This window comes from Lepisosteus platostomus, chromosome 1, assembly GCF_059453375.1.
Source record: "Lepisosteus platostomus isolate fLepPlt1 chromosome 1, fLepPlt1.hap1, whole genome shotgun sequence".
NCBI lineage: Eukaryota > Metazoa > Chordata > Actinopteri > Semionotiformes > Lepisosteidae > Lepisosteus > Lepisosteus platostomus.
Window position 1 is genome coordinate 7644226 of NC_142611.1, and position 27162 is coordinate 7671387.

General features: G+C 35.1%; 1 protein-coding gene across 42 annotated transcripts in view; it reads right to left on the reverse strand.

Annotated features, from left to right (window-relative positions):
- The window catches only part of LOC148677633 (receptor-type tyrosine-protein phosphatase delta-like), a 656126-nt gene that overhangs the window by 103933 nt on the left and 525031 nt on the right, over nt 1–27162 (reverse strand). For all 42 annotated transcript variants that reach the window (XM_088606136.1, XM_088606233.1, XM_088607477.1 and 39 more), the window contains 2 exons: nt 20988–21133; nt 18267–18408 (listed from right to left, as the gene is read on the reverse strand). In XM_088606136.1, coding sequence (XP_088462262.1) covers nt 18267–18408; nt 20988–21133 — 288 coding nt within the window. The remainder of the gene's footprint in view (nt 1–18266; nt 18409–20987; nt 21134–27162) is intronic.

Below are 27162 nucleotides of genomic sequence, written 5' to 3' on the forward strand. Positions count from 1 at the left end.
TCGCTTTCATCATTTTTGAGACAACAAGTTACCACTCAGTTTCAAATGCTCCCAATGCAAATTGTTTTCTGCTGTTCGCTAAACGAGGACTATGTATTTTTGTCTTTTGGAATCAATACACACTTGGTCCAAAAATATCTGCTGTTGTGACCCATGTATATTTTAAAGCCGTATCATTCATAACCATGATGGATTGGTAATGCTATTCCTCCATTTGTGCACAAGCATATAGCAGAAAAAGTGCATATACTTTGTGCCCAAGGTCAAGATAAAATTAATGGATAAAGAGACAGATAAAATGAGGATCAAGCAGAATGGACTGAGTGCTCTCCACAGGATACAGCCATGCAAGCAGTACAAAACCCATTACACTCAAATGCTCTTGAAGCATTTCAGATATAAAATTGTTTCCGCAGGGTGAAGCGCAAATGCACTGAGCCCCTACATTTCAATAGTAAAGATCACCTAGAGGTATTGGAAGGGAGAAGGAGAAAGTTTCTGTTTAGGATTTTATTTAGCATATCCCATTTACCCGTTTTTTACCTTGAGCAATAAATCCATTAAGTTTTTTTTTCCTCTGCTAAAAGTAACGTCTTAGAAAATGGAACATTTGTTTAGCGTGACAAAAAAAGAAGTTTTCAGTGACAACCTCATCTGCCATCAGCAACTTTATGTCCTGATTGGCAGCAGTCTGGAACAAAACCAACTTCACATAGCCAGGAGCTACTTCAAAGACATTGAACGGTTGAAAAGAGATTTTTATTTCTTTCAGGTTTAATATATAAGACCTACTACAGCAATAGACTCAAAGTCTTTTTCTTGTGATTTACTCTCCCGATTAAGTAATAGTTCCAGTTTGGAGGTATCTGTTTGGAAATATGTTAAATGTAATATTTTCTTTTAACAGTTTTTAGTATCTTCTATGAATTACTACAGAAAAATGTTTTAAATCATTTTTGGCATCTGACAAAAACCTTTTTGAATCTGTCTCATTTGTAAAATGTGACAAAATTAATACCTTGATGAGAAGCAATGAGAAGCTTGGATCCCAACTTTGTGCATATATTTCTTTTTTTAACAAAATCTTTATTAACAATAAGTTACACACAAGCTTACTTGACGTACACCAGACACGCTATAAACAGTTACACTAAGCTCAGGCATTAACAATTCAATGCGTTTTATAGTTTATAGTAAAAGGAAGCCAAAAATAAACACAGAAATAACTTTTCTAACACTCTCCACCCCTTCCGCCTCCCCACCACCCCTCATTATGGGAGTTATATGATCATCAATAGCTCATAAAAGAATACAAACTCATGTATGATTCTGAACATAATATAAAACTGAACAGAATGTAAGGATTCCTTTACACCTCCAAGGCTTAAAGTAGCAACAAAGGGATTCCACATAAAGCTATTTTCTTTTGTCCTTGCACTAAAACATAAGTTTATTGAATTTAAAATGGTCCACCATACAAGAAAGCCATCATACAATAGGTACATCACTTTTATTCTTCCATCTGAGGAGGGTTACCTTTTCAGCCAATTCAGGAAAAGAGATATTAAGCCCCCAAAGGTCCTCAATAGGGCAGAATTACAGAATCTGATCGAATGATCTGGACCATTACGCTAGGGCTAAGATTTGTAATTCTTTAACAGGTGTAAAGTTCCAAAATGCATGCAAATGATTTTCACTTATTTGTTAAGTACACTGTTGATATATTTCAGATATTTAATATTCAGTACTGCCCATTAAAAAAAATCTTCCTCAAGTAAAATGTACCAAATTCAAAACAATAAAAGAGTATTTTAATTTTTATATTAGAAGAAAATGTAAAGGTGTTTAAATGGATTTTATACCAATAATCATCATATTTACGTAATACAAGATCGATACTTCACTTATGTCATAGAAGGTACAATGAACCACCGATAGAAATATATATAGCATATAGAAATAATTTTACTTTTCCCTGTCAATTTTTAAAACATATTATAAGTGGAGTGAATTCAAGAAAAGTATTAAATATTATTTTTATCACACTTACAAGTTGGTTGTAATGACATATCTGAGTATTTGGTAGAATATATTCCAGAACGAATTGATGTTAGGGAATAATTTGTCTATCAGAAATTAACTGCTCAAGCATAACAATGCCCTTTGACTTTCATACTGCAAAATAATTGGGTTTATTCTCAATAGTAAAATCTGTTTTTTGCCAAATTGTTGAGTCTAAGGAAGTTGATTTAATTTTACAGAAATTCATGGATTATTTGGGTAAATAGGTTTTTTTAAATAGATTTACTACTAATAAAAATGAGATATTTTAAACACAATAGGGTACAGGCAAATCAATCTGCTACTATGCAAGAAAGTTGGGCCTGTTTTTGAATTAGCTAATTAAGTACATTTGATAAAAAATTTAAATATTTCAGTTTATGTGAAATGCATCAGAGGAAAAAGATCAGGGGTAGATATACACCCCCTGTTAGTTAGCGTTCTGTCAATTTTATATGAGGTGTTTAACTTTTCCACTGAAATTTTGACAGGGCTGTATCCACCTTAGATAACCTTAGATATCGACAATTGGAAGCATTGAGAGAAAATAATTAATCTGAGGGAGAATATTCATTCTAACCAAAGCAATACGACCCATAAGAGAAATAGGAAGCCTATTCTAACTGTCTAACGGTTATTATTATTGAACAGAGTAATGGGTTCACATAGAGGATAGATAACTCTAGTATTCCATCTAAATTGTTAATCTCGGGACAAAGTACTCCAATTAACATTTGTAAGTGGAATTATTTCAGACTTAGAGCAATTTACTTTACATCCTGATACAGATTCATTAAAAAGATCTAGTATTAACTGAAGAGAGGTATTGGAATGATGTACACAAAGTAAGATGTCATCAGCATAATTTTGTGTTGAATAGAACCTGTCCAAATACCTGGAATGGTTTCATCTTGTTGGATTGCCAAACATCTGTCAAAATTGCCAAAAGAATTGGCAATAATGGATAGACTTGCCTGGTACCACGACAGAACAAAAGTGGTTTGAAAATACGACCATTTGTGAGAACTGATGCTTTAGGTGTAATATGTAGTATTGTATGTAATTTTCCACCATCATTTTTCCCATCATCAAAGATTTTTCAGCTTAATTCAAATTGGGCTTGTCGGGCTTTAAACAGTAGAAATTCAATTTAGTTTAGTATAATAAACATAAAATATTTCATAATGTTCTTCAGAAGGACAGTTTTGATGTATAATTTTCATCTCCTTTAGTTCATCTTCTAATTGTAAATGCTCCTTCTCTAGGTTATTTTTTCATAATTGAAAAACACTTTCCAAGTACAGAGGTAGAAGAATACAATGAATCATTTGTTTCTGAAAAAAATACATTCCGACATTAAAAGATTCATCCTTCAATAATGAAGTGTTAAAACACCATCTTAATAACCTAAACTGGCTATAATGAATAGAGATCTTAAAATGTATAGGCACATGATCAGGAATTATTATCGGATTTACTGTATGAGATTTTGTGATACGAATATAAGACACATTGAATTATTCACAAGAAATAAATAAATAAAAGTATAGGTTTGATGAACTGGAAAGAAAAAAGTATATTCTCTATTTGTTGGAATAAAAGTGTCACAAAAACTCAAATCTTTGATATATTTATTAGCAACACACAAAACCGAAGGTTTAAATGACTAATGACTAATCTATATAAACTGAGCTGTAATGTTAAATTGAATTCGCCACCAATGGCCAGATTGGCTATATAGCATAAACCTAGTTCTGAAAAAAGTAAATGAGAGAATTCAGGTTTGTCTTCATTTAGGCCATATAAGTTAATTATTACAAAAAAATTTGCTAATTCTTTAAGAGAATTTGTCATTAAAACAATGTCAAGCTAGATCACTCGGTTACAATTCTGAAGGACTACCCATGAATAGGGTGACAAGATAATCCCACATAACTATCCAGATCCAGAAACTGAATCCATTTTAGTACATGTGAATTATACTGCTAACTGAGCAAATTTCACATCCCCTTCTGAGAGCACATGCACTTTCTTGACTGATCAATAGACTTTAAATTGATCTCATGCATTTCAACTTTGACACAAACTGCCGTCTCGCTTTAAATGTGAAAGTAAAAGATTTATAGAGATACTGTAGTTATGTACACAAATCTTCTAAATAATAAATACAGATCGGGACCACAAAGACAGACATGAATGCATGTCACAATGCTTCAGGTTCTTGCAGGTAAACAGACTTTATAAAACCCGATGAGCCATTATCATAACCTGCACACCATGATGTGCATTTTAACTACCACCAGGATTGTCTAACCTTGACACCAAGGAAAAGTTTTTCCCAGTGGGTGCTCGTATAGTTGTCAAATCTGAAACAGGCTGCCCTCCCAGGCTGAGAACCAGCCATAAGGCACGCTTCAGAGAAATTGTATTGTAATTAACCTCCCATACATCACACAACTGTAAGATGGCAGGTCAGCTTGCTAAAACATTGATTTTTAATACCTTGGGTCATACACACAAATGGCTTCTGTATTAAAATGTAGAGATTTAAAACGTATAGTGAATATGCAATCCTAAAATGATGTTTTAAATTTGTAACATGACAGTTATTACATTTTTTAATCAAATTCCAATAATAAAAAATTTGGTTGAAGATAATATAATGCAGAAGCCAATTTAAAGCAATGTGCATACAGTGCACATACAGTTAAGGTGAACCCTTTTTAGAAATACAGGAACGCATCTATATTACTACCATTTCACTTACGGTAACATATTTTTATGAAATTTTGTGCTTTTGTGGTACGTGATGATGAAAAATATACACTGCCATATGTGGTCTTGCACCCAGTATTATGTACATGATGAACAAATGAAATACAAAATCACATTGGTATATTAGCATTTTTTAAATAATAAATGTAAATTTCAAAGAAGAGGTAACTCAGTTGTGTTTGTTTCTTGTTTTAATGTCTAAAAAGTAGACTTTGATCTGAGGAAAGGTGTTGCATTAAAATAACAATGCTGATATTGTTATCATGCATTTTTATTAAAATAAATTTCTGGAATGTCATATGATGCCACGTTGCAGTTTCATTTAGCTACAACTGACATGACCATGATATTGTGGATCCTCTGCCATTATTCTGGCTCACAGTCATTTGCAATTCTGGTCCAGATCATTGGCTTGGATCGCATTTATTTACGCTTGACAATATCTAAAGTATCTTTCATAGACTGCATGAAAAAACAGAAAAAAAAATCAAATGCAAACCCGATTCACCTGATGACACTCAATAAATCGCATTTTCTGGAATGTAACAAAGAAAATATAATAAATTATTGAAATGACTCTGGCTGAGAGCATGTTAAGATACAATGATGGAGATTATTCACAGCTCAGACAGCACTGACTGGAAGAGACATCTTACTCCCTTGTGGCCCTAATGGATTTGGGTTATGTCATCCTTTCAAATTAAAGAAACAAGTGACCTTCAAAGTGGTCCTGCAGTTAAAGTGAGGATTTTTTTTAATTAATAATTAAATATTATAAAATATTGTATTACTTTGTATTAATTTTAATTCTCCTGAATTCTTAAGTCAAGATAATAATAAAAACATTACTACTAATTCACAGTGCCGGGAGATCTAATTCTGGGAGTTACAATTTCTTAAATGTCAATAAAGTTTTACATTTACAGTACCAGTTCAATTCTTTTTGAGACACAGCGGTGAATTAAGCTCTATGCATACCTCTGTTAGACCAGTTATATACAAAAAGAAAACATTCAAGGCCACGTTGACTCTATCCAAAACTGGTTGTCCTCCCAAGATTTCTCCAACAACAACCTGAAAAATCTTCTAGGAAGTTACAACTAACCTCAGAGTAAAATATAAGGATCTGTAGGTCTCTTTTGCTGCAGCTAACGACGGTTTCTCAACCCTTAGTAAACAAAGGAGAAATCTTTGCTTTCTAAAAAAAACATTATTGCCTGTCTCAGATCATTTGAATGATCCACAAGACTACTGGAGGAACATTCTCTGGATTGATGAGTCAAAAATTAACATTTTTGGCCACAATGAAAACAATTTTGTGTGGCAAGAACCAAGCACAAAAGTTCCATAAGAAGAGCCTCTTCTCAAATTGTCAAGCACAGTGAAAATAATTTCATGGGTTGGGGCTTCTTTGTCTACTCAGGACCCAAATGGCTTGCCATCATAGACAGAACTTTGAATCTGGTGTTGTATCAGTACATTCTGGAGAAGAATGTCTGGCTGTCCGTTCGTCAGCTGAAGCCGAGATGGAAGTGGGTCATGCAGCAAGACAATAATGCTAAACATACCAGCAGAGTTATAACAGAATGATGAAGAAGAAGAAATTTTGCATTTTGCCTGTCCAAGTCAAGTCTGTTCCTAAACCCCATTGAAAGTTTACACAAGGACCAGAACAGAGATGTTAATGCAAGGAAACCCTCAAATGTCAGTGATTTGAAGCAGGATTGTAAAGAAGAATGGATCAAACTTCCTTGTGGATACACAGTTAAAAGAAAAGTCTAGTTGAAGTCAAGAAGATGCCACCATTTTCAGAATCTAAGGGCTCACAAATGTATATTCATGAGGGCATTTACTTCTGGATCATTTTGTAAATAATCCAAATATACGATATGTCTCTTGAAATAATCTAACATTTTGAACCATACTGTTTCCGAAATATTGTATTATTTTCCTATATCTACTATTTTATGACCTTCTTAAGTTCACATCTGTTATGATGCCAGACCTTTCTATATACAACAAATAATAAATTACTTTTACCTTTATATGTACATTTTGTCACTGTTTGCAGTTATTTAACCTAAATATAATGTCAGAATTTAACCTCAGATTTCAATTACATATATCACAGAAAATGCTCCTGGAAGATAATTGAAGTCATGGTCTTCTTTGTTTCTACAAGACAAACATAGTTCGTCACTTCAAAACAGCTAGTAATGTTGGTGGAAAGTTTTCAATACTTCTTAGTGATTACAATTTATCCAGAGCCTCAGTGTTTAGCTAAAGCTAGCTACTTGATCTTTGAAAGTGTGCTGGAGAACTTTTTTTCCATCTGGAGTTTTATTAGATGAATTAGGTGTGACCCTGAGCTCCTCAATTAATCAAGTAAAAAATACCTTCCATTGTATCAGAACCCTATGACTCTGAAAGACAGGATAATACTTTTACAATCACGGTCAAAGAATTTTCAGCCTGAGTGTTCTTTGGGTAATGGTAATACATTCCACTAAAGTGATTCTGTCAATTGCAATTACGAAATCTATGCTATACTGGAGCTGCTAAATTAGAGATGTTAAGCTTTTTACAGCTTCACAACACTGTCCACAGAGCTAAAGAACTAATCAGAATAATGAAAAAGTCAATAATATATCCATGCCATGGTTGCTGTTTTCATTTAGTGTATATTAAGTAAGGTTACTAAATTTTCTTCTTTGGTCAGTGTAAACACTAAAGTGTCAGAACTGTTGTTTAAAAAAGTAACTGAGTTAATAGCTTTTGTTTCTTTGAATTATTTCCCTGCATTTACATCTGCTATGTGCTGACATAATTACCAGGAGTGCATTCTGTTTATTAAAGTCTTCTTTCACTATATATCAATTTTTTAGTTGTTATCAAATATTACTTGATTTAAACTTTTAGTCGTATCAATTACTGGTTGCTATTAAACCCTCTATTTCCCAAAATATTACTTTATTTGACAAAACCATATACTGTAACTACAGGTGTCATTAATGACCTTGTCTACAACTGTTTGAGATAAATGAGATTAACTGCAATCAGCTGATGCACAGCACTGAATCAATGTGAGGTGGATGAATTTCATATCTTGGAAATCACTCCCCGACATGACACTTTTTGTCTGCAAATCGTTTAGCACCAAGTGTACCCTGGACATTAATGTTTAAGCATTTTTCTGTAATAAAACTCCATAGGCACTGAGAATGTTTGCAATACCGCCACTTTTAGAATCAATTATATGTTTTATGCATAGGATATAGAATTTATTTTACTAAAAGATTACTAAACTACTTTGCTTGCAATACAATCTATCATTTCAAAAATACATTCAAACCCTTTTATAGTTGGAGCAGCTGTTTTCTCAGTTTCCGTTAGACTATGCTGTGCACATTCATCTTGTTAGCAGCCTGGGTAATTTTTAGCTAACCATCAAGCAAGCTCTCTGTCTTAAATCACATACATTACTGTACCAATAACACTTTCAAAGATTTATGGCCTCTATTAATTACACTGGAAAATTTAGGAAGATTTACTCAGAGAAATCAATTTCAACATGGACAGTCAACTCAATTTTTTAATTACAATCATAAATAACACTAGATTGTATAGTCATTATCTATTCCATTTTTGTGATGCATGAGGCAAGAAGTAAGAGCCTTCAAGATTTAAAACTGGAGGAAGGAAACAAGCCACCAGGAATCTTCATGAGAAACTGAGCGATATAGGTTTGATTCAGCTTCAGGGTTTGTGAAACATTTCAAAGAAAAGATCCTAGAGGAATACTTACACATCACTCTATTACAAATCAGAAAACAGAGCCAGTTTTCTCAATTCCTTTCATTTTCCAGTCAGAAAGACTGAAAAGTTCCAGAAGTCATCATTTCAAATGTGCAGAAAACAGAAACAAAGACTTGACAACTTTCCTTTTTAACTCTTTCTCTCATTGTTAATGAATTAGCTGGATGAACCTGAACTTGGCAGATCAAGTTTATTCTTCCTGCTAACTGATTAATATGTCCATGAAACTGCACTGAATGTAACCTAAACAATCCTGTTTGTCAGTTTGTTTACAAAATGAAATTCAGGTGAACAATGTGATTTCTTCCTAAAGAGGATAAGTGAGCTCCATATCCTCCACCTGAAGGAAATCTCATGGCTTGATCTACTGTAATTTCTGCATGTTATACTTTAAAACAGTTGATAGCCGCTAAACAAAATAGCATTGCAGATTTTTACATATAATTCCAGTTGAAATTACTCGCCATTTGTGAGTCACTGAATGCTAGCCAAACTTTCTAGCAATTCCCAGGGCAGTGTGGAAGCTAGCAGCCTGTAGAGATTAATGATATCCAAACTGACAGGATATTAACATATCAAACATGACAGAAGATATTTTCATGGTGTATTATATTTAGGCTCTGTGGAGGTTATTACTGCCCTGTCTTGCTGGACTTGTTTTTTCCTGTATATCCTTGATGACATAAGAAACCCTAGCTGCTACCTTCCTTCCAAAGTGTTTCTCAGGTATCATAAATCAAACAGCTGTTAAGCCTCATGCAAACTCATTCACAACCCAAACTGTAGTAAAACAAGAAATAAATCTAGCTTCAACCCATGTTATACTGCATTATAATTAATTATCATTAAATTCATTTGTATGTACTTATTTTATTGATGGTTTTTATTTAACAGAAGGATTTGGGTCTTTGCCAGGGCCAAATATTGTAATCCTAAAATAAATAACTATAACCCACATATTTACTTAGAGAGCAAACAATAACACCTTGGTGTAAAAATAAAGCATGAAATAACAGATAGATGGACGTGACGTTAAAATGTACTCTGAAGTGTATTCTTACTCTGAATATGATCTTGGGTGTTGGGTGTATGAATGGCACTGTGAAATGTTGAATGTTATGCTATCACACAATACATTCTGAAGGAGTTCATGAAATAATATTATCATTTGCTTTATTTTCCAGTTTTATATACAAACTACAGCTGTAAATACCAAAGAATCATTTTTCTTATTACTTATTAGTATATTAGTATTTCTTATTAGTATTTTTGAGTTTTCAGGGAAAATGAACACATTAAATCTTCACTGCCTGTTTCTTTTCATTGTTGCTGTTATTACCACACATCAAAAAAAGAAGAAAATCTGTAACCTAGCAGAGAGGCCAAAAGTAGTCCTAGTGATTAATGAAAAGTGAAATCCAATCATTTAACATCATTTACCCTCTGTGAAAACTTTACTTCTCCATAATAAAATAATTGAAAAACATTTGATGTTAGTCTGCCATTTATGAAACGTCAAGGTTGCATGCTACAGAGGTGAAAAGTATTCATCTGAGTTACCGTTGTATTTTGAGTATCTCTCTTTTCACAAGCTTAGGGCTGTCTAGACTAGGCTAGACACCAATGTTCGGGGCAATTTTAAAACAAAGGATTACACAATTGCTGTTTTTATTCCTATTTCATTTCAAATAGCAGTTCAATCGCTTTCAAGAGCTGATGTGTAATTTAATTAAATAATATTTAATTTTTCATCCTAAGAACTAAAAGCTTTTCTATATGTATATACCCTAACACGACTGCCAAATCAGGGCTCTTTTTAAAACTATAATCAGCTTAATGATGGGGAAGAAGTACAATGCGGTGTTTCATTTTATACTATTCTATTCAAATGTAAATAAACACCTCCATTGTTTTGTATGTTTGCTTTTTGAAAGTATATGCATTTTTCAAACCAAGCCGGCTTATTTCAGAAACTTCCCTTTATTGGAACAATGTAGGAATTCTTTGTTCACATTTATCTGTGCATAACTGAAAGAAACACAGCAGGCGTGATGATGCATGTCAACAGGTCATAAACCTTGAGGACTCTTTTTTTTTGCAGCCTCTTATCACCTATAAGGAAAGAGGGCTGGAGGGTCCATAAACATAATCCACGGTGATGTTTCAGGTAACTTCTGCACATTTAAATCTTACAAGGAAATACCATCCAACACACTGGCAAGGACAAACCAGCAGGACTGCATCACATAGAATTTCAGTAAGTTTGAAATGTTCCTAGTACATCAATAAGTGATCGCGACATAAACTCCACGTGTGTGGATGTCAGACATTCCCAGAAGATGCATTTCACAATTACATATTCTTATTTTAGTAAACTTTTCCCATTTACTTACTTCTGGGTTCTCTTTCCAGCTTCTCTTTCCTCTGACTAAATGTGTGATTTGCTTAAGACTGCCTATACCTCAGTGCACTATCCTAAGGCAAGCTCTTTTTCTTCATCAGGAGTAGTTAATTGGTACTCAAGTGACACAATACATAAGAACTAAAAATAGCCTGCTTAGAATATACAGCTATGCAATGTTGTAAAGAATTAAAAAAAAACTCTAAACATCAGAATCTAGATCATTTGCAATCCATTTTCCCTCATTTAAAGATGACTGCTTTTTCTGAAATTACATGCTGTGCAAAGGGAATGATGGTAATAACAATTTCACATGTCACAACATTCCACATGAGTACTGACTGGTTCTTGCATTCTCTCCTAATTAGAAGTTTATACTATATACTGTATATATTCTCAGCATTTTGTAACCTCTTTTCAGCTCTACATATAGCCTGTGCACAAATAAATAAAACAGACTACATATAAAATATATATTTTATATAATAAAAGAAAAGCTTTCATTCCAAGTAGGAAAAAAACATCTGGAACGTAATTGAAATTGAAGTGAAAAATCAACTTGGATTGAGCTTTCTACTTCGGGGTGGGGTAAAGTACTTTGCTCAAGTGTACAAGAGCTACTGTACGTCTGCAGCAGGGACTTGAACCTAGAACAACTGGCCTTCTACAGGGTGCTGCCCCCAGCATTACAAATACAGGGACCAACTTAATCTACAGCTAAAGTACATCACCTGAGTGATATGCTACGGCCACTACACAGTAGACCAGTTAAAGAAATAAGAAACTGCTTCACTGATTGAATTAAGGTGGAAATTTGACTAGGCCTGCTTCTGGAAGGCTGTTAAACCCCCTAATCTTATGAACAATACCATGGGATCTTTAATTACCACCATCCAACAGTGTCCCTGGTTGGGAGCATTGCTGGTCTTAACTGTAGAAATGATGTTTTAAGTCACTGCGAAATCAGAAACACGTTAAAAGTGATTCTTAAGTAATTCTATTTAACTGAGACATTTTAAAAATACTTTATAGATCCCCACACAATTTACACATGGGGATGATTTTATTTTCCTGTAAGAGGTTCACCGACGACATGTGACACAGTTCACTTTCAATTGGTTCATAAGAGAGCTGCAGAGATGCAAACACAATTGTTAACCACAGCTGTTTCTTTCCTATTTAAAAGCAAGAGTGCCTAACACCCAAATGAAATAAAAATAAACTTACCATTATCAGTTTGTGTGTTGACTTGGATTATCATCACACTGACACGTTTCATTCACTTGTGAAACACTGCTCAGTTAAGGATGCTGCTGTGTCTGTCTGACAATAAAATATTCATGCATGCCTTTATTACTACATTATAGTAATGAGATATCTTGCTTGTAATAAATAGGCTTCGGTATGTCCAAAATTGAGCAAATAGTGTACTAACTCAAAGTAATCTACCTCAGATTGGATGACTTAGCTTCTCATCTTTTGAGGACTGTGTGTGTCTGGTCTTGCTCAGCTCAGGATCCACGTAATGGACAACAGAGCAATCAAAGGAAATCTTTTTTTTAAATCATACAATGTATTAGCTAAACCTCACGTGTTCAAATATGGTCACCATGTTACAAGAATGATACTGCTGCTCAAGACTAAGTGCACAGGACAGCAACCAGACTTATTTCTGTTTATGCAAATGAAAACTCTGTGTAGGTTTATTATTAATTGTATTCCAAATACATCCAAATGTTAATATCTCTGTGATACATTTTAATTCCAAAAACATTCAAATGCTAATATCTGTGTGATATATTTTACCTCTGGCCCTTTTTCTTATGTTGTGGCAATTATAACAATGTACTTTTTTATGGGATTAGCCATTAGCAGGAACCCATTACAGAACAGATGCTACTAATTTTCACCACAGGCCATTGAAACAGAAATGAACCTCATTTCAAGTCACTTCAAATTCATTATTAACTTCATTATTTATTCCTTCCTGTTACTGGACCTCTGTTACTATAAAATGAAATGACGGGAAAACGACAGTGGTTGGAGCACATCAGGCAGGTGAAAAGTAACACCATGTCAGCTAAGTCTTTTTTTCCTTTTGATTCTGTGTTGATATTGAACTGCCATTCAATATCCCTGTAACATGGAGGCTGGAAATGAAAAAAGTCCCTTTGATAGAAAATCAAAGTGAAGATAAATCAAGAGACATAAATTAAGATCTTCTGTAGGCTGTCAAGGTCTGTTTGGCATGGATATCAAAATATAACACAGGGTAATTTACTAGATATTTATTTGCCTGTCATTTATCAAACATTATCACTAAATAAGACAATTGTCAATATATTTCTGAACGGTTCAGATAATATATAGCAAATAAAGACTTCACATCATAGGCCGCAGTTATCACTGACCCTGGACTTAATATTGCCAAGCAAATCCGGGACTATTGCCAGTCAGTGTCTGAAAAACTTCTAAAAAATGTCTCACTTGACATAATAATGCATACAGATGTATTGACTAGCAAATGGGCTGGCAGTTTCAAATTACCCTATGGAATCGGAAAGCGTGTTATTTTAAGACTGTACATAGAGTAAGTTCATTTCAGAATATGTTCAATATTCAAATCCCTCTCAACAACAGGGGTTTAGTTTTTGTCTTAAACTGTTAGTTTATCAAGTGAAGAGGACTGGACCGTGTCTTTGACGACCATATTGACGATCTTCACATGGCACACAAAATACGATATTATATAAGGGGATTCCTGGGGAGGATGCTCATTTTTTTTACAAGTACAATTACAATTATTTACATTTAAAGACACAATGAAAACAAACCACAAGAAGCTCTTTAAATACACAAACAAATATGTATTTTTTTTATTTGACAGCACAGTGGCATGACAGCACAATGGCTTGTATAATGGGTTAGATCCCAGATAACGTCGCATTCTGAGAGGAATCTGTATATTCCTCCCTTTTTCAGCATGGGGTCTCTCTTTTCACCTTCCAAATACAATTGGTTGGGTTAATCTTTTGTCACTAAACTGTCCCTGCAAGTTTTTTTTGGGCATCACATTCAGGGTGTGGTGTCCCCATTCAGCCTAATGTTCTTCTGATGAATGACGGAAATTTGTTTTTTATCTTCATAGATCAGATGCCAAATTTATTTTAAAAAACGTGTGTGTTCTTTTGACATTTCTCGATAAAAAACACTACATTTACTATGCTTTTGGTTTTTGCTCAGTATTGCCTCAGCTGTATTACACGGATTAACTTGAATGAGACAGGTGTTCAGGCTCAGCAAATGCAACCTCAGCAGAAGTTTGTTTTCTTTGGCGTTACTCTGTTTTTGATTCTTTGCTGTAAGCAGGAGCCTACTGTTCATTGTGTGCCGTCCCTCTCACAGCTATCCTGCATTCCAGACTTTATCACATCAGCTGAAAAAGCAATGTTTTCTCAGCAGGTGCAAAAGACCATGCTCATCTTCAAAGGAGGCTAAGAATGAATTGGATGGTAATAAACATGCTAATTCTGGTCACAGAATACAAAATAGTCTATTCAGAGCAAACACTGTTGTGTATCTCCATGCCTGTACGTTCAGCATTTCTTTTCAACACGAGGTAAATATTGTAGTAAATGACCTACAATGGAAATCACCATTCACATCAGATACGACAAAAGGTGAAGACCCTGCAAAGGCTTTATTCATTTGTTTAACAGATAAGGCAGTTGCTCTCTCAATCTGAAAAAAAAAAAGATGAGCATGATTTGTATAAGCTAAGGGTCCTACTTAATTGAAATAAATTAATGGACAGTTTTATCAACATATGATTACACAGTATACAAATAATGGACGCCATCTTTACATCACCATCTTTTCAAAAGGAATGATCTACTTGGCTTGACAATATTTTAACCTATTTGGCATGACAACAGACCAAAAACAGCCCAAAGCCATTCATTTCTCTCTAAAAAGAAGGTGAATTTGTTGCATTATTCTGCATACATAAGTGATTAATCAGATTTTGAATACGTAAAGTAAACAGAGGTGGACACTCTGGAAAAGAAGTACATGTTTATACAGAAAAGGCCTTCAAACTTTAGGTGTGATGTAAACAAAAGAACACAAGCTACTTGGTCTTATATACAAAGGCACAACCATTTCAGTTACGCTGTTCCTTAGTTATGGTAACTAAATTAAAGATTGTTATTCTTGAAAACACTTTGATTCATTAGTATTTGGATTATTGGCAGTATATATTTAAAGTTTTTAAAAAACAAAAAACCCATATTGTGTAAAATGATGTCAGTCTATGTAACAATTAGATTAAGAAACAGACTGGCTAGAGTGTGGAAAAAAAGATACTGGGAACTTCAAGTTTGCTTCCAGGACCTCAGATTAAGAATCATTTGACTAAATGATTCAAGTATATACAAGGTGAAAATAAAGAGAATTCTACTTTAGAGCTTTGCACGTAAAAGCTTAATGAAGAAAGTACCATTTTCTTGGTACACATTCACAATGAGAATTATAACATGTGCTGGTCATATGTAAGGTCACAGTATTTTGCTTCACTGGACGTAACATGCTAGTGGTTGACAACTGATGGTCTTAACCCACATTACATTTCTGCAAACATCTCTCATTTGGGTGGGCTGTGGAGTGAAGCAGATGCCATTGGTCGTTTCAGAAAAGAACGTGGAGCTGTTGAAGGTGTTGATTGCACCAATAACAGTGTCAATGCCCTGGATGAGCAAAAATAAGCAAGAACCACACTGACTGGCAGCTGTGTTGTGTTGTACCAAATGAATTCTTGCAGCTGTGATTTGTGCAACCAGTCAAACCAACAGGTGGAATTCATTGATAAAATATACACTGTGTGGGGTGGCTACTTAAAGATGCAAGAAACATGTGTGAATGTGGTAAACATATGGGTCTGTGTTACCATAGTTATATTTAAAAAGCATACACTCAGATTTGTATTGAACAGTATTAGAAAGCAGTATAGTTTGCGATATTGTATATTTTGTAAAATATTAACATATTTTTAATCGGGAGAAAGCTGTCTGTCAACTATGAAAAGTATGCATGAAAAACTCCAAATAAGGTGGACCAATTACAGGCACCTTAATGGGGTAATTAGTTACTGTGTTCCAAAACCTCTTGAGTATTTCAATAAATGAATATAGAATGAAAGGACACACAACGTAGCAGTGAAATCAGGAAGCAGTTCATTTAATGAAGGTCTGAGATTATCTAGAAGAAACTGCTCAGCCATGTTGTTGTAATGAATAGCCTGGAATCCTAGAACAAACAACCAGATACCACCATTACCAATGTAAAGTCTTAACAGGCTCTGGCCAGCAGAGCCTGTTGGTATCTTGGCATGGACCATCATCTACAGGAGGAATTCAGCACCATTCTTCCACAAGAAAACTCACCCCCAGTTGATGGAGGTGAAAAACCGTTTGAAATGCCATTATAAATGAGATGGTATTATATCCCATAAATGCTTTGATTTGGATTAGATCTCTTGATTGTGCAGTCCACAACTGCATAATAATGGATAATATCAGTGTCATGGTCATCAAACCATTGGGCGACCACAGATGTTCTGTGGTTGGGGACAGTGACATCCAGAATGACACCACTCCAAGCAGGAAAGAAATGCTACTACTGAGATGATTACTCACTACCATTAACCTTGCATTCTATGGGAATAAGTACACCCAAACATTGCCAGGAAAATGTGCCAAACAACATTACAGGACCACCAGAACCCTTTACTGTTGGAACCAAGCACTCCTGGCTGTAGAGTTCTTTCAGGCTGGTGCTTTCAGGTCTTTAGGTTGGTGTTACAAAGTGTACTCATTTATTTGTCAAGAACTTGGTGAAGTATGATTTATCAGACCATCTCACCGTCCTGCACTGCTTGGTAGGCCACTGTCCATGCTCTTTTCACCACTGGATATACAAACACGCACTGTAATCTGGATATGGTATCCAGCTCTGTGGAGCCCATATTGGATCACTTTGATTAAACTGGCTGCTTGTGCCCTAGGTTAAATCTGCAGTCAATTGATTTGTAGTCTCTCGCCCGTTTTACCTTGCACTTCGAATTAAGGCAAGGATAACACGATTCTGGAGTAAGCACTTCCACCCCCTGCTGCCCATGATGTCTTTCCCTCAGGCCCATGCTAATATCACCTTAGACACCATTTCTTGTGAAACATCAGCAAGTGGAGCTGTCGTGGTAGCCAAAGCTCCTGTTAAATGCGTCCCAGCAATCACCCTGCTTTCAAAGTCACAGAGGTCTTCTTTGCAGCCATTCCAGCCATAAACATAGGCAACCAGACCTGCCAAGCACGTTTATACATGTTCCTAAGCATTCTGGGATGTTATTTGCTTAATTAACATGACCCATTCTTTCAATATACTTGGTGTACATAGCTAGGTGTTTCCATTTTTATCTACTACATGTACAGTACACTGTATATCAACCACTCATTAAGTAACAGTCATATACAGTAAGTACAGTGACTATTTAATGCTCATACTAATTCTACTGTCTTTACAATACATTTCTTTTAACTACCTAAAAAGATCATACATTAACTTTATAAATTCAACTGAAATGTATCAACACGTATTACAATAATTTGTTCTATGTGAGAAAAAAGGTTACTACAGTTTCTGTTTTTCACATACTAAAATCCATGTTTGATCTTGAAAGGTTTTGTACATGTAGCAGAAAATGAGATTACTACTAAGCAAAGTTGATGGTACTAAAGCAGTGCTAGCAATGAAAGAATAGCCTTCACGTATTTACATATTAATCAGCACTGTCTGCAAACACCCAAGGTCACCCTCCAAAAGCAATTTGCATTTCTTGTGTTCCACTGGAAATGTGGTCCACATGCTGGGAAAACTGGATGCAAATGTGTGTAGAGATTATTTTTAAAGGGAGGGGAAATAAAACAAAGCAGATCAATCTTACATTTAAGTCTTCCTTGACTTGCAATTTCATTGTTTTTGTTTTATCTAAATGGAGCTAAGTCAGCATGCAATGAATAATTATACATATATTTGTTTTTAAAACTACGTGAATGAAAAAAAGACTTTCAGCTTACCTGATCAGCTGGTGGGAGTAAAACAAGTTGTAAAGGAACAAGAGTTAATGATATTATTCTGTTGCTGAGAAAAGATGACCTACCACGTAAAACAGTGAGCCTGGTGGAAGCACTTGTTTCTCCAACACTGTTGGAGGCAACACATTCATATATAGCTTCGTCTCGCGGAGTACGCAAGGGCTGAATTCTTAGAACAGACCCAGATCCATCGTCAAACTCTATCACCTGCAGGTGTGAGAGACAAGATATGTTAAAGGAGTTTTTTTGTTCACAATATTTGATGGACCTTTATCATGACTGATCATTAACCATAATGGTTACCTTCAGTTCTTTTAGATTTCTCTTACTCCAGATTGAAACAACTGTCATAGACTGTATTGCAAATCATTAAAAAGGGGGATGGTCTTCTGAAAATATTAATCAAGATATAAAACGATCTTCTGGTCTGCTTCTGTAGTTCATGATATGCATTGACTTCTCAGAAATGTAACGGAGACTTTATCAAAGGGGAAAAATGGGCTGCGTTTACTTTTCATGTTTTTCATAGCATATCAGTTGACTTTTTGGTTCTAATTCAAATTCCAAGGAATTCCAAGGAAGTCAAGCTACTATAGATGTGCAGCATTATTAAATATATAGGCCACATTACTATCAATGTAAAATCACAGACCTAAAAATGAGTTTGGACGATTTAGTGTGAAGCCCATTATTATAAACAAAACAGATATTTTAATAAATTGCAACACAGTGAATCTAATTTGTCTTGAAGTCAAAACAGCCATACGCAATGTGATTTGATATAACTCTAAAGATAAAAAAATATTTTTTTTCCCTCTGGAAAAACTGTGGACAAGTTGATAATGTAATCCAATTACTCTGGAGTGGGCAGCTTGCTAAATTTGCCTACAGGGAAAATAAGAACCAAAGTGTTTTAGCTGCTGGTTAGTTTTGGCTTGACATGCATTGGCACAGTGGGTTCTTTTCAATTTTTCATTCAACAGTGTGCTAAATTAATTAAATTCTAGTGCTGTAAACAGCTTCACAAATGTCCACCTTCATCTTGGTTAAATGAAAAAAGTCATTACTTGAAATGACCAAACTCCAATAACATTAAAGATGGCAAAGGGGACTGACTAGGCAAAACCCTAGGAAAGGCATTTGCACAGATAAGAACCTCACCCATATACCAAATTAAACTTTATTTTTGATTCACACTAGCATTAAAATATTTCAAGATGTTTTTTAATTTAAAAAGTTAGGTGAGCCCAATGTTTTAAACACATTTAACAGACAGATGCCACAAAAAATCAAAGGAAAGAAATGCAACAAACATTTGAATGTGCTTCAAAAACAATACAGAACAAGTTCCGATGATATAAAGTGATATGAAATACAAAAGACAGTTGTGACCATCTCCCACACTTTTGATCAAACAGGTTGAACAACAATATATAACAAATGCCAAAACAAACAACTGTATGGTAACTTGTTCAGATATCTCCACATGCCATATACTCACTGTTTAAAGAAATACCTGCGTAATTACACATTTTTGTCTTTAATAGTTTTGAAAGTAGCTGCATTTGTTTTGAATCTGAATATGTACAGATTATTTGGATGGATTTTTGACCTTCATGAACATGCCACTTTGTGCTTAGGCGTTCTTTGCAACTGCATGTGATGTTGCAGCTGATCTCTCCCAGTTTGAGAGATCTCTCTGGGCTCTGAAAGAAAATCTGCTTTATTAGAAATGAAGCACACATGTGAGTGAGCGTAGGGTGACTATGTCAGGGTGTTTCTGCCAATGGCGCCACATGTATGAAGCCAGCACTCTACATTCAACAAGCAGCTTTAAATGAATGTGATGAACTCTGATAAGATTAGATTTTCAGTTTAATGCAAAAACATAGCTCTATTACTGATAATGTGTTTGGTGATTTAAAATACAAAAAGATTTCAAGAGGAATATGGATACCCAAGAATTAGATGCATTTGAGGATTTTTATTGAGTATTTAGGTAAGGTGACATTTAGCTTAACTCTCTTGGCTAAGGACCAGCCTCCTGGCCCCAGGACAAGGAAGCTAGGATCCCTTGCGAGTGAGTAGTTCACCCAGGGTTTGTTGCAAAGGTGGAGATGTGATAGAGGAGGGGTGAAAAGAGACGAAATGCAAAGAAGAGGGGTTAGTATATGATATACACACAAATACAGCTTTAAGAAATGACATTGGGACATCGGGACATCAGGATTATCATTTAGAACAGCCGGGAGAAAGTGGCTTTGTTGTTGCCATCCCTCCCAAACTTCAGTTAAGAACCTCCATTTAAAAAGCAACAGTATTATTTAATGAAATGCAACAGAACTTCATATGAATCTTATCAGTGTTCAGCAATTATGTGTGGGTATTAATGTTGCACAGCCTAAGCTCAGATTAGTATCAAATATTTGGCAAAATGATAAAATGCATGCATTTTTAAAAACCACAAAACAAGCAAAAGGGGCTTTTGACATTGCACTGCACAATAATCAACATTTTTTTGCAAAAGCTGTTACTTAGCTGAAAGAAAGCAAATGTCAGATGAAGTTAGGTATCTAGGGCAAGGCAGCTTTTTAATTACAAATCTGTCCCTGGATCTCTGCATATATTCTCATTTAAATCATGCATGTAAAAGCCTGATAAAGTGATTATTAAAGCCCATTAATGCATCCAAGAACGCAAGCATGGCAGCTGGATTATGTGGAGAACCAAGCACTTTTGAGCATTCAAATGTCGAGCATTTTACATCAGAACAATAGACCTAATACCTCAAATCTCTGGTTGCTGACTTTCTTCCCCTTCTTGTTCCACACAATCTTAGGCCTCGGGTCTCCAGTAGCTTGACAAATGAATGACGCTACTCCTCCTTGTACTCCTGTCTGGTCAGTGGGAGTTCTTATAAACTTTGGTGGTGCTGAAAAGAATAAAAGAAACAATGACTTTGTGAAATCCATCCTTAAATATGGCAGGTTTTGGTTCTTGAATAAGGGCATCAATCGGGTGGTTGAAAAGTAAACAAACAGGAGAGATATTGCTGCAAACCAGGAGACATCTCCTGCTTTAATGAACTGCTGCAATCTGTGGCATATTTAGCAAAACACTGTTCAAGCTATTAAAGATACTTGTAGTCACTGAAATGGGCATTTACAAAATTCCTGTTCACATTTCACTGATTTTTAAAACTTGCTTCATTTCCATTTACCACACAACTTGATCCATACTTTAAACTTAACTTCTATTTCCAAATTATCTCTTGAGCTAGAGCTTCTGGAGCTACAGTATAAACACGGGGAAGACCCTATACAGGTCTGACTCAAGCTGCACCTGGTATTTTTTCCATACATGAATACAACCAGGAAACATCATTACACACATTAGTATAAATAATTCTGGGATGTGAGAACTGCCCTATCACTCAATATGATTCTAAAAGGATTATGAGTACCCAACTGTTGTTTTTTAATAACGCACAAAGAATTAGAATAAAAATGTCAACCGTTTTCAAAATAGTATTTCATTCACATGACCATGAGATAAAAATACTTAAGTGTTTACTTTTTGATCTTAACTGTAACATACAAACAATAGCTGTGTTATTTACTGTATATAAAGCACTTTAAATATGTTGTGTGTCTGAGCAGTGGACATTTTTTAAGTGAACAACATTCCTGAGAATGCAGTCATTTAATAACTGGGAAAGGTGATATTAATATTTATCAGTTGCCTATTTATCTCTAGGCACAATTAATCCTAGTTCCAGAACAAAACGAGTACAGCTATGTATCCTTTGTGTTTCTGCCTTGTGTCTGCTGAGTCAAGTAAGTTATATTTAGGGAGCAAATACAACTTCTTTCTCAAGCAGGCAAACCACAAACGTGGTCTACTCCAGCATTTTGTTATGATTCCCTTTGTATCATGGACCCACCCAGCTATTATGGACAGGGAATCTTGTTAATATCTTTTAAAGGGGTAAACAAAAAAAAAAACAATTACTTCAAAGTCAAGATCAGTTTACGTCCACTGAAAGACAATGCTATAGTATCCACTATTTATAACCTTTCCCGACAACTGTGTAGCCTCAGCTAACAATGTGTGAGGTAGATTCCACACACTTCATTAACCCCTGATGCCAGAAGCCTGGCACTAACCCAGTGCTTTTAGTTGAATAGCACACAGACATGATATGTTCTTGGCAACCACCTGATAGGTCATCCAAGATTTCCAAATCCTAATTGGTCCTCTGCTTTTGTGTTTCCAAAACACACACACAAGGCAGAAAACAAGTTAGACTGAGTGAGTAAAGGCAAACAGCACTTTCTTTGTCTGACATCTCCATATGGAAGATAATGTTATCTTGGCCTGTCTGCATGGGCTGCAATGTAACACTTCTACCACTCACAAAGCATTCAAAAACTTGTCCGTTAGACAGCAGCATTAAATCTTATACTGTCCCTCAAAGCATTGCCTTGGCTAGACTCCAGAGCTGCAGCTCACTTCAACGATAGTGTGTTTCCACCCTGCCTTATCAAGGGCACTAACATCGACACTGATTTATTTCCAAATTATTTTTAAATGTTAAAGCAAACACCGTAAGTCATAATCACTGCATACCCTCACCCCCCACAGGCATCCATCTAATTAAAATGCTTCTTTTTTATAGAACTCTGAATTTTCATTGATTTCTCAGACTCAATGACATTTGCAGTATAAACATTTTTTTTTACATATTTAACATTTCAGAGAGTATCAGTTTTCTCTGTTAATGAAACTTCTGTTCGTTACTAAGCCCATCGTTTCACTGCAATCGTGCACAGATGCAGATTTAAAATATTTTAATTTCTCTCCCAGGGGATTACCAAGATCAAAATAAGGTGTGACTCCACCTGTCGCTCTGCAACAAAACAGTGCTTTATTAATTGTTGCAGTGGGCTTTTAGGAACCTTTTATCTGCCAAGTAGAGGGGTGGCCATCGTTGGGCAGAGTGATCCTGACAATAGAAATCGAATCTGAAGGCACCACTTTAAAAGCAACAAAGAGACGTGAAACAAAATCAAAAGAAGATAAACAAAGCAGCAGCTGCTCACAAAACATGTTCATGTGACTGACTCGCTCATCTTTGAAAACAAACTAAAAGACCTCCAGGCAGGTGTCCTTAAACCCAGAGCACACAATAGATCCAGGATGAAAGGGCTGTGTTATCTGGAAACACATTATCCTGTATCTGCTTGCAATCTAACTGATAATTAAACCCCAACAAATCTGATATATTTAATCTCTCCTTGTCCATTACTAAGTCTTTCAAGAATTGGCCATACAGGCTACATCTACAGGTTTAGGCTTGTAACATAACTTCTACTATGCCAACGTTCCTCAACCATTTTAGGTTGCACATCCAATCTTGTGTAATGTTGTACAACCCGACAGCAGGTGACATTGTATTGGCAGCATGGAGAAGGGTTCTAGCTCTGCATCTGGAAGCATATGGCTTCAGATTCCATGTGAGGTATTGCTATTATACCCTTGAGGAAGGTACTTTCCTTCGATTGTTCCTGCAAAATGCCCTTGTGTATAAAAATGGGTAGGCTGTTTTAAATGGGAATTTGTGCTCAGTTGACTTATCTGGCTAAATAAAGGTCTGTAATTATTTCAGTGCTGAAATGTCAGAAAGCATCATTTTAAGAAGCTCATGTGCCAGGCAACAAGAGAGGGGAGGCTGAGGCAGAGGTGTAAAGAGCATTTTCTGTTTTTAAAGGTAAATACTCAATTTTCCAATGTGTGTTTTTCTATTTTTTTGTGTGTGTGTTCGACAAGTTAACTGTGGTTAATTTAGAACTACGTCCACAGCATATATACAAATGAGAAATAGGAAATATAGTTAGAGCACTTAATATTTCACTACAAATAACAGATATGCATTGCTGTGAAACCACTGTAACAGTGTGCAGACCAGACCAGACAAGAATCTTTTTCCTTAATTTTATCACACCCTCTATCCCTCAGTTTGTTTGTTTGAAGATGATTTACAGGAATGGTCTGACCCCACACTTATTGTGATGGTCTTGAGAAAAAATACTTTCATATCCAGTTAGATTTTAAAATTTGACAGATATGTTTTGTAAAATGGTCAATACTATTTTCATTTTACAACCATTTTAAATGGACATACTGTATCAGAGCAACTAGAAACAATCAATATGGTGATGTGCTACAGAGGATGGGCATCTTATAAATTACAAAAAAATGAAAAAGCAACTATGTGGACTTACAAATTGTACAGCTTATTACAAACCACAAGGAAAACATCAGAATGTCATATTCAAGACAACATTTCAAAAACCGAAAGTTGTACTATTTACCAAGAGCAATACTCTTTATTTCATAATTTTACCCTAATTATTTTAGCACTGATTGTTTAAAGAAAGCTAATATTATTTTATTATTTATTATTAAAGATTGATTTTTGATGTCTCAATTCTATCTATACTTTACACAAAATCACTATATAACTATATAACAAGGAATATGATTATAATCTGAGACAGAGATGAATTACCAGACCAAGCCAGCATAAACCTCTAAATTATGTTCCTGTAATATAAAGGAATCCAGTATTACTGTCTTAAGTACACTGCAATTAAACCTGTTACTCTTTTGGTTGCTTGACATTAAGTGTATTGTTAAATTATGTGTTGATGCCATTGGCCTCTATCACATCTCACAGAGTGAGCCATATGACTGAGAATGTCCTGATAAAACACCAGACAGTTCATAAGAGATCAACATGGGAGACACAACAGTAGTCTCACAAATGTAGTCATTTCAGATTGATAACAGAAAGAAGTTATCTAGTATTTATATTAGTTCTCAAAAAACAGAAAGCAGACTCTCAGGTAGTCCAGTCAAAGTAATTCTGTGTACCCAAACTAATTTAGGTTTGTAATAGCAAGAAAGTGAATACTTCTGCAATTAACACGTTTAAGTTTTAGATTTTTCTTTGCACTTTTTGCTGACACTTTGTTTATTTATAGCTCAATTAGAGAATACAGGTTTGGACTTCAAATTGTTGTTTTGAAACAAAAAAATATAAACCATTTGTAATTAAAGAAAACAGGACACCTTTGGAAGGGAGACATACTTTTGCAAGGCACTGTATTACACCACAGTAAATAACTAGAAACATACAACTAAAAGCTAGAAATGCATTTCTCTCAATTCCCTTCATACTTAATACTCATGCATCTCTATATTTTATTATAGAAACATCATGGAATTAAAAACTCAAAAAACAAATTCAGGATGTGAATTTGTCATCAAAATAATACTACCATCAATAATAATTATTTTGGGAGTATTATTTTTACACTGTCTGTGCATCCATCCCTTCATATAGTAAACATGGTACTTGTGATAGTATACATGTACTTGGCTGGAAAGTGAGTTGTCTGTTGGTGGCCAGATCATGGTTTCATCTAAAATTAGAATCATTTTCAGTATGGAGTTACAGTAACCAATGGATTACACAGAAATTTAAAGAAGCACGACTGGAAACAAGTCCTTTCCTTCTGTATACTGTTACAGTGCATGAATAAAGATAGATGCATACACAGCTGACACGCTGTATTCTCTGTTCCAACCTAAACATACATTGATACTTGTAGGCTGACCATGATATTTTCTACTGCATAAAAAGGGTTTAATTTTCCATAGATGATTTACGCGGAATTATTCTGACAGTGTCAAAACTGATGCTTTGCTACAATCCAGCATTATGATACCAGTCCTGAATGTGACATCAAAGATTGTGTATTCAGACACGTCACAAAATCTGTACTAATGGCATTCCGGTATTTGAGAAAATCCCTACTTAAAAGCTTATGACAAACCAGTATGACAAGGAGAAAGAATTGCTTTTGCTTTTAAAAAATTCTAAGCCTCTGTAAGAGAACAGACCAGTGGCAAAAAGGATACATCCCTGCCCCCTCCTTCACTTGAATATATACTGCTTTATCTGGACAGGCTTAATCTACCTGAATTAATACAGGGACTTGCTCAGTTAATCCAGTGTTAAGCCTTCGCCCACAAACAAATGAAAAGTGTAAAGCCTGTGCAAGCTAAAAGGTTAGTGACGTGTATAGCTTCAACTCTCCCCGGGACATTATATAACCCTGTCATATTCACTAACTTAATGAAAGGAAGTTCCGCTTCAAAGCTCTCCACTGCTCCATTTTCATTTTAACGTGGGTAGACACGGTATGAATAATTTGGTGACTGAAAGCTCCAGTCAATCTTTAAAATGCGAGGTTCAGGCCTTTAGTAGATGGATTCTAAAATGAGGCAAAGCAGTATTTAGGGACGTCGCAGACCCCTGCCATAAGCGACCTACATACTGACTTCATTTTAGATGCAACATGCGCTGGATGTTACGTACTGTTTTGCAATTCCCCCTTTTTCTAGCTTGTCGTGCTGTGCTTTTGAAAATAAGAAAGCTCTTCTGCAATATGAATAAAATATTAACCTGTCTCATCACAAATGTGAATAAAAAATACGAGAACATTTTTAGTATTTTCACAAATTAAAGGCAGCCTCCAGTGCTCAAATGACTGCAGCGTCTTTTAGTTGACTGGATGTGATGAGGACAGACATTCATCTTTCTGTTCTGATGTCCCATTCAGCACCATGGCATGATAATTTAAAGAACAGACAGACTTCATGGCCAAAAAAAAACAGAGTTGGTAGGCACAACTGTAGATAATTCTACTAAATCTCATAAAAAGAGACATTTTCCAAAAATTCTGAAAAACATAAACTTAACTGAGCTGAATCTCCTTATGAAATTTTAAGTTCATGCTACAAATCCTTTTTTCACTTTAATTAGTTATGCCAAAGGACATCTGCGATCCTTGAAATTATAATACACAGCTCCTTTACTCCAATGCTGAACAT